The sequence below is a fragment of the Sorex araneus genome, chromosome 3 (genome assembly GCF_027595985.1).
Source record: "Sorex araneus isolate mSorAra2 chromosome 3, mSorAra2.pri, whole genome shotgun sequence".
Taxonomy (NCBI): Eukaryota; Metazoa; Chordata; class Mammalia; order Eulipotyphla; family Soricidae; genus Sorex; species Sorex araneus.
Genome location: NC_073304.1, coordinates 74,046,748 through 74,055,113, shown reverse-complemented (window position 1 = coordinate 74,055,113; position 8,366 = coordinate 74,046,748). Strand labels below are relative to the sequence as shown.

Below are 8,366 nucleotides of genomic sequence, written 5' to 3'. Positions count from 1 at the left end.
GAAGAAATGGGTTTGACTCAATTGTTCCCCTCTCACTGCACCAGCAGTGGGTGGTAGGCACCAGGAACCGTGCTGGGCGCTGGCAATTTCCCCTGTGTGGGGGAAGTGCTGCTGAGAGCCTATCGTGGTGTCTTCTGCAAAGGCAGAATCCCTCTATCTTCCCAGCCTTATCTTTATTAATTTGATGCTCAGGGATCACTCCTGACTCTGTGATCAGGTATTACTCTTGGCGGTACTCAGGGACCATGCGGGAAGCCAGGGATTGTACCCAGGTCAGTCACGTGTAAGACCATTCTACTACCATCACTCTGGCCGCCTCAGTCTAGTCTATAAAGAGATAGGACTATGAAATGGGGGTGGGAGATGAATCTTGCCGCTGGTCTCTTGCCACCCTTAGCCCAGAACCAACAAGACTCTCACCATCTTTTACTTTCAAGTTTCAGCTTTATTTTGATGACGTGTGTCTGGACTGGAAGGCAGCTGCATGAGGAAGCGCAAGTGAGGCACTAGACTAGTGGATTTTCTTCCCCACCAACAGGGCTGCACGGTGAAGGGGTGGGGAGGCTCCAGGAAGGCCTGATGAGGATCATAGTTCTGGAGAACAGCACACACAGCGCTTTCCTTTCATCTCATTGAACAGGTGGCTTATTCCATTTTTACCTTTTTGGGTTTTGGATCGCACCTGGCAGTGCTCAGGTCTTACTCCTGTTTTCTGTGCTCAGGGATTACATCTCGCAGGGCTCAGAGGCCCATATGAGGTGTTGGGGATCAAACCCAGGTTGGCCACACACAAGGTAAGCACCTTATTCACTATACCACTGAATAGGCTTGGACCCCTATTCTCTTTTTAACATCACCTGTTTAGCAGGATGACCAAAAGCTGGGAGTACAGGAAAAATTCCAAGTCCCCTTTGTTTCTCTCTATGCCTAGGTGAGGAAGGGAACAGGAATTAGTACAAGAAAAGGAAACATTTCTGCAGTTTTCTCTTGTGGAGAATCCGTGTGTAGGGGCTTGTTTACTAGCTGGAGTATGGGATGTGGCCTGGGTGTAAGCTCCATCTCAAGCTGTAGTAACACACTTTCTGCCCTTGCTCAATCACGTATCACCTCTCTCCTTGTGGGCTCATCTGTAGAGGAGCCTGGAGCCAGTGGTACCTAAAGAAAAGTCCTCTCAGGCCTCTAATTCTAAGACCTGTGGATTGCAAGGATCCAGAGGAACTCCAGAGAAACACGAGTTAGGGCTTGTTATGAAGATGATGAGCTACATTCATAGAGGAACAACGGAATAGGAGGAAGGCTGAGACAGGATGGCATAGGAAGATACCTGGGCTCTGCATGAGAGAAAAGGGCCAGTGTTCCTGTGTTGCTTCAAGGACCTGACCATGATACCTCCCAAACGAGGGCTAAAGTGTTTGCTGCTTTTACTCATACAACCAACAGTCTTTAGAGGGAAATGCCCCTCAGTGCTTAAAGATGGCACTAAACCCCAAGTGTTTTCCAGCCAGATTAGACTATCCATTTCCCCCTAGGATCTAGGGCAGCCCTATATGGGAAGAACCAAAAGGCTTGTGTGGGTTCCATAAAGCTGAGAATGGGGCTTGGGTCAGCAATGAGTACTTTAGTTTTTTTGGGGGGGGCTCTACACTTGGCATGCTCCACTTACTCCTGGCTTTGTGTTTTGCAATTACTCTTGGTGGTGCTCGGGGGACCACATAGGGTGTCAGGGATTGAACCCAGGTCAGTTGCATAGAGGAAAATGTGCTCTACCTGCTGTACCATCACTCTGGCCAACAATTGGTCCTTTTCAGAGAAGAGCTCAACTAACAGTGAATACTCTTGATTGCCTGCACTCATGCAGTTTACATTTATATATCTAACAAATACTAGTGCTCCCTAAGAGGGCCAAGCATGGAACACCCAGAGAAAACTTTAAGGAACTGGCCTGTTTTAGGAGTGGGGAGAGCAGGGAGGACAGTCCCCACAGATAAAATTACCAAGCTCTCTGGCAGGCAGGCGGCGTGGCCCCTAGCTGCTCCTGCAGTCAGGCCGCTGGAACAAGAGACAGCAGCGAGGCCCTGAGAGGAGGCGGCGAAGTGTGGGAGCCTCAGTGCTTTGCCTTCTCCAAGCCAGTTCTGGAGGCTGGGAGGAGGGGAAGGCAGTGCACCATTAGGAACCAAGGTCTTTTCCTAACAGGAGACTCTTGTGGATTCCTGGCTCTGTACTCATGGATCACCGCTGGTGGGCTTGGGGGAATCATACAGGGCATCGGGGATCGGGGATCAAACTGTTGGCTGTGTGCAAGGCAAATGCCCTGCCCGCTAAACTCTCTGGCCCCTCAACTGTTTTTGTTTTTTTTTTTGTTTTTTGCTTTTTGGGTCACACCCAGCGATGCTCAGGGGTTACTCCTGGCTTTGCACTCAGGAATTACTCCTGGCGGTGCTTGGGGGACCATATGGGATGCCAGGGATCGAACCCGGGTCGGCCGCGTGCAAGGCAAACGCCCTACCCGCTGTGCTATCGCTCCGGCCCCAGCCCCCTCAACTGTTTTTAAATGTTAAAAGTTTTTTTTGTTCGTTTTTACTTTTTGGGTCACACCCGGTGATGCATGGGGGTTATTCCTGGCTCATACACTCAGAAATTACTCCTCGTGGTGCTTGGGGGACCATATGGGATGCCAGGTGTCAAACCCGGGTCGGCTGCGTGCAAGGCAAACGCCCTACCCGTTGTGCTATTGCTCCAGCCCCTAAATGTTAAAAGTTGTAACAGCACAAAGGCTTTGCAGACTTCTCATGCTCAAAATACTAGTCCTGTTTTATAAACTGAGACAGTGAACAAATGACAGGGCCTTTTTTTTTAAGCTATCACCATAGTTACCTCGACCTAACAGTTATGCATACATGAAGCAAAAGATTACTATGTTATGTTCACAGACTGCTCAGGGGCTGAGCTAGTACAACCAGGTAGGGCACTTGCTCACCTTTATGCAGCTGATCTGGCTTTGATTCCCAGCACCCTCTATGGTCCCCCAAACATTTGCAGTAATGTTTCCTGAGCAGAGCCAGAAATAACCCAAGTATGATGGGGTGGCCCCCCCAACAAACAAAGCACAACACACATTGTTGGCTTTTCAGTAGTTTCCCTCTTCACTCTGCTGAACTTTGACCTGAAGATGATCCAAAAGATGCATGGTTTTAGGGCCAGAGATATAGTACAACAGGTAGGGCATTTGTCTTGCACGCAGCCAACCCGGGTTTGACACCTGGCATCCAATATGGTCCCCAGAGCACTGCCAGGAGTAATTCCTGCGTGCAGAGCCAGCAGTAACCTCTGAGCACTGCTGAGTGTGACCTAAAAGAAACAAACAAACAAAAAAACCTGTTTTTTTTCCTGTAACATCTAGGGATGATGTTTAAATGGGCATGTGAATGAGAAATAATTCAGGGATCTTTTCAGTTATCTTTCTTCCAAAGATTAAGACTCTGGGTCCCTCACACTCTCTACTGTGAATGCATATTCACGTGGCTATGTATGTGCTCACTCACTGGCTCAGTGATTAGGAAGCAGGGTGTAGGGAACTGCTTTTCCTGGGAGATCCTTTGTTCATTAACAGCATCAGGACTCCTTGTTCTACCTTCCAGAGGACTGTCAAGGATTTTAAGGGAGGAAGGTGGATCAACCGTAGTCCTTGAGTAAAAGAAGTAGGTTATAGACCCTTTCTAGAGGGAAAAGAAACAGATCACAGGGATGAAAAGGGGGACTTATGGAAAGAGAGAAAATCGAAGGTAAGGAGGCCAGAGCGACAGTACACTGAGTTTGCACATAGATGACTTGGGTTCAATTCCTGGCATCCTATATGGTCCCCCAAACACTGTCAGGAGTAAAGCCTGAGCACTGCCAGATGTGGCACAAAGAAACAGAAAAGAAAGGTAAAATCCTAAATGCTTTAAGAAAAACAAGAGTGACGAGAGGAAAAAAGAAAAGAGTATGCTGAGCACAGGAGTGGGGAAATGTCACTTTGTCAGGTAAAGATTAGGGAGATAAAAAGATATGAACATGAATGGGTTAAAGAGAATGGTCAAATTGATTATTGGAGTATTTTCCATTTCTCGTACTCTTAATGCATATTCTCAAGAGAGAACAGTTTCCTTTTATCCTTTTTCCCCCTTTATACATCCCCAACCGGGGGCTGGAGCGATAGCACAGTGGGTAGGGCCTTTGCCTTGCACATGGCCAACCTGGGTTCGATTCCCAGCAACCCATCTGGTCCCCCAGCACCGCCAGGATTAATTCCTGAGTGCAGAGCCAGGAGTAACCCCTGTGCATCGCTGGTGTGACCCAAAAAGCAAAAAAAAAAAAAAAAAAAAAAAAACAAATAGATATACATTCCTCAACAAGGACATATACCTCCCCAGAGATGAGAGCACTCCACCTGGAAGTTTGTGGGGCAAGAGTGAAAAGCCAGGTCAGGGGCAGAGGATGAGCTATGGTTTGAGAGGCCCTAGACTGAGGCTCTAGCCTTTGATGGGATGCTCCCTGGGCTGTGGAACATCAGACACCAAATCCGGAGAACCTGTCCTCAGCCCCAAGCAGACACTCAGGGTGCACTGTTCTGAACTGCAACACTCCTAGAACAAGAGGTTGAATGTGACGTCTCATCTGCAGAAATGCCAAGGCCAGAAAGGGACGCTAGACATCATTTAATAACAAGTTCCCAGAGAGAAAATGGGCCTGAAGAAATGAAGTGAACTGGCCCAAAGGTATGAGGCTTATCAGCAATCCTTTTCTGAGGCAGAAAGGATGGCGATTCTTATAAACTATTATCCCTTGACAAATTCATAAAGTGCTTAGAGGTCACTGAAAGGCACTCCAGAAAGGTAAAGTTGGCATTTTCTTCTGGAAGCCCCTGAGTATACCAACCCCTTAGGCCAGCTTAATGGTCTAGCTGCAAGGAGAGGCTTGGAGTTGGTTTCCCCTTCATTTTAATCCCCGAGACTGCCTCAAAGCTGGAGGAAGGAGCTTCCCCAGCCAGTCCTGGAGACTCAAAAGTGACAAGGGAGTCCTGTCATAATGCCAGGCTCAGGAGCAAGGGCCAAGTTCCTGGGGTGTAAGCAAGGCAATTAAGGTCAAGTTTAAAGCTAAGATGAGCGAGCTGCGGGCCCCGAGGTGGCAAAAGCCCGTAAAAGGGGGCAATGAGCCAGCAATGCAAACGTCATCAAATGAACACCCTTACTTCCCACTGGAGCCTGCCTCCGTCCCAAGGAGGTGCCTTAACCAGGGCCATCCTGGCTGAGCCTGATGACCTGTCACTTTCTCCTGGGGCCCACAGATAGCTTCGAGGTCACTGTCATCCCCCCACCCGCCACCCCTTCGGCTCGAATCTCAGCTCCCGGGACTCTGCCAAGCCCTGGAGGAATCCCGCGTGCATCCCACCCCAATCTCCTGCACCTCCGCACACCGCGCCCCTGCCCCTTCGGGGCCCCTCCCCCAACCCCCTCTCCGTCCATCACTCGGCTCTTCCGACAACTTCCCGCCCATCTCAGGTCCGCCTATTCCTCTCTCGGACACATTTCCGGGCTCCCCCAGCCCCGGGTGCCGTGGGCGTTGGTCCCCGTCGGTCGCTGGGGTGAGGTGGGGCTGTGGGGGTGGAGTGGGGGGGTCTTAGATAAAGTGGATCCAGCCCTGGGGCTCCGGGACGCCACCACTGCCCGGGTGCTCGGGCCCACGGAGAGCGTAGTCGCGGCCGCCGTTGTTGTCCCAGAATTCGTGGCCGGTGACGCGGTACCGTAAGGCGAAGAGCAGGGCGCCCCCGACGGGCGGCGCGGGCAGGCGGAAAGCGAAGCGGTCGGCGCGCGGCGGGGGCGGGGCGGGGCCGGCGTAGGCGGCGGGCGCCTCGCGCTGACTCCGCCAGCCGTCGGCGCTCCAGCGCACGCTCACGCGCTTCTCGTAGGCCAGGTCCAGCACGCGCGCGCTCCCTGCCACGCCCAGCGGGCCCGCCTCGGCGCGTTCCAGGCAGATGCGCTGAGCCTGCAAGCGGGCGGCGAAGTCGGGCTCGCTGGCCGGCTCCAGGGCCGCGCGCGCCTCCTGCGGAGGGGAGGGGAGGAAAAAGGAGGAGCCGCCGTCAGCGGCACCGGCCAATCAGAGGCTGAGCGCGGCAACCAGCCATCAAGGGGCGGGGAAGGAGCGGGGTCAGAATCAGACACTCGGCCAATCGGAGGCTGAACGCGGCGACCAGGCCGCCTAGGGACGAGGTGAGGGCGGGGTCAGAGCGAGACGTTGAAGGAGCGAGAGGCGGACCTCGGCTTCCGGCAGCCAAGGGGCAGGAGAGGCGGGGTCAGAGTGAGACGCTGGGCCAATCAGAAGCTGGCCGCGGTGTCCCGGCAGTCAAGTCGCGAGGGGAGGGCGGGGTCAGAATGAGAGGGCTGGGCCAATCAGGCTGAACGCGGCGTCCGGCCGCCAAAGGGGCAAGAAGAGGGCGGGGTCAGCGAGAGGCTGGGCCAATCAGAGGCTGGCCGCAGCATCCCGGCCGTCAAGCGTGGACCCCGCGGGGAAAATGGCTATAGCAGAGCCACTCACGGATGGGGACCTCCCTCCCCCAAAAGGGCAAGGGCAAGTCCGGGGTTGGGCACAGAGAGGCAAGTTTCTGGATAAGTCCGGTCCCACACTCCCAGTGCGCTCGGGTGGGGGGAAGTCTCGAGCAAGGGGCGCGCCCGTGCCGCCTACCTGGAGGCCCCGGGCGCGGGGCTGGCAAGGTGCGAAGTGGCGGAGGGCGTCCCTCTGCAGCTGGATCTGCACGTGGCGGGGCACCCGGGGGAGCTCTCCGGGCCGGAAGCGGCGCACAACGGCCAGCTCCAGCCCCAGCGCGTCGGCGAAACGCACTCTTTTGCGGGTGTCCGGGCTGCGACTGCGGGACGCCCGGGCGCCGCCGCCGCCGCCGCCACCCCCGGCGGGCGCCGAGCGAGCCCGGCGGCCGCGACTCGGGGCGTGAGCGCGGGACCGGGCCCCGAGCCGCGTCCCGCCCTCGCCAGGCTCCTCCTCCGGCTCCTCCTCCAGGCTGGGCCTCTGGCTGCGGTAGTAAGCACGCTCTGTCAGAGCCGCGATGAAGCTGAGGTTGCGGGGGATGTCCTTGCGTGGGGGCGGCTCGCGAGACATGGCATCCCCCCCGGACGCCCTCCCCCGCCCCGCCGCGTGCGGCCTGCAGCCCCGCCGCGCCGTCCGCTCGCGCCCGCCCGCGCCCGCCTCAGCGGCAGCGCCTGGCCATCGCGTCCTCTCCTTGCCGTCACCTCCGGGGTCCTCCACCTCCCGTGACTCTGCCCCACTCCGGGACCACCTGGCCCTCCCGAGCCGTCAGTCCCCAGCTCGCAGGTCATCAGCTCCGGCCTCCCGCGAGCTGCCGGCTCTGAGCGTGCGCTCAGCGGCGCCCGGGTCCTGAGGCCTGGCGGCCAGGGCCCCCGCCCACAGCCCTCTGACAGGTGGCTCCCCATCTGTCTCCGCTGCTCCAGAGCGGGGCGGAGACTCCACCCGCCGCCGCCACACACGCCCCCCTTTTTTCCCAGTGGCCTCCTGGTCTCCGGCCAGTGAAGAGTTAATGCAGGGAGGAAATTGGAGCAGATCTTAAATTCACAGAGTGAGATTCCAGATTCCAGTCTCTCCTCTGGGTTCCCGCATTTCCCGGGCCCCAGGGCTCCAGGGTGGGGAGGGAGCAGTGATGCCTGCAAAGCGGGAGATGATGTAAGCAAGGGAGCTTCAGAGATGGGGCACCCAGAAGGGTAAGAAAGTTGTGGGGAGACAGCCTCAGGTCCCGAGGTGTAATTTTTTTTTCTTTTTGGGTCACACACAGCAGTTCACAGGGGTTACTCCTGGCTCTGCACTCAGGAATTACTCCTGGCGGTGCTCAGGGGACCATATGGGATGCTGGGAATGGAACCCGGGTCGGCCGTGTGCAAGGCAAACGCCTTACCTGCTGTACTATCGCTCCAGCCCCGGGGGTGTAATTTTAATTTTCCTTTTTTGTTCTTTTTTAAAAATTTTTTTTCACTCAGCCGGGCATGGATCCCAGGTCTTCTACGTGCAAGGCATGTGCTCTACCACTCAGCCATTCCTGGGCACCCCCCCTGCACCCATCTTGTTCAGTTGTGTTGCTTTGAGCAAGACACTTCACTGGACTTGTTTCTGATTTTAAAAAATAACGTCGTTGAGAGAACAGAGCAGTTCTAAGTGGCTAACGCGCTTACCTTGCATACAGTTGACCTGGGATTCATCCTGACAACTAGTTCGCTTTCCCTGAAGGATCCCTGAGTGCAAAGCCAGGGATAAGCCCTGAACACGGCCAGGTGTTCAGCCCCCAAACAACCCCAAACCCCCCTGAA

The 8,366-nt window shown here is 55.3% G+C and overlaps 1 protein-coding gene across 1 annotated transcript; it reads right to left on the bottom strand.

Moving 5' to 3' along the window:
* Positions 1 to 424: 424 nt before the first annotated feature.
* Positions 425 to 7,462, bottom strand: PPP1R3E (protein phosphatase 1 regulatory subunit 3E). Its single transcript, XM_055132714.1, has 2 exons — positions 6,721 to 7,462; positions 425 to 6,081 (listed from the first exon to the last, which is right to left on the bottom strand). The coding sequence occupies exons 1-2, from the start codon at positions 7,147 to 7,149 to the stop codon at positions 5,659 to 5,661; spliced, it is 852 nt and encodes a 283-aa protein (XP_054988689.1). The 5' UTR covers positions 7,150 to 7,462; the 3' UTR covers positions 425 to 5,658.
* Between the last annotated feature and the right edge of the window lie 904 nt (positions 7,463 to 8,366).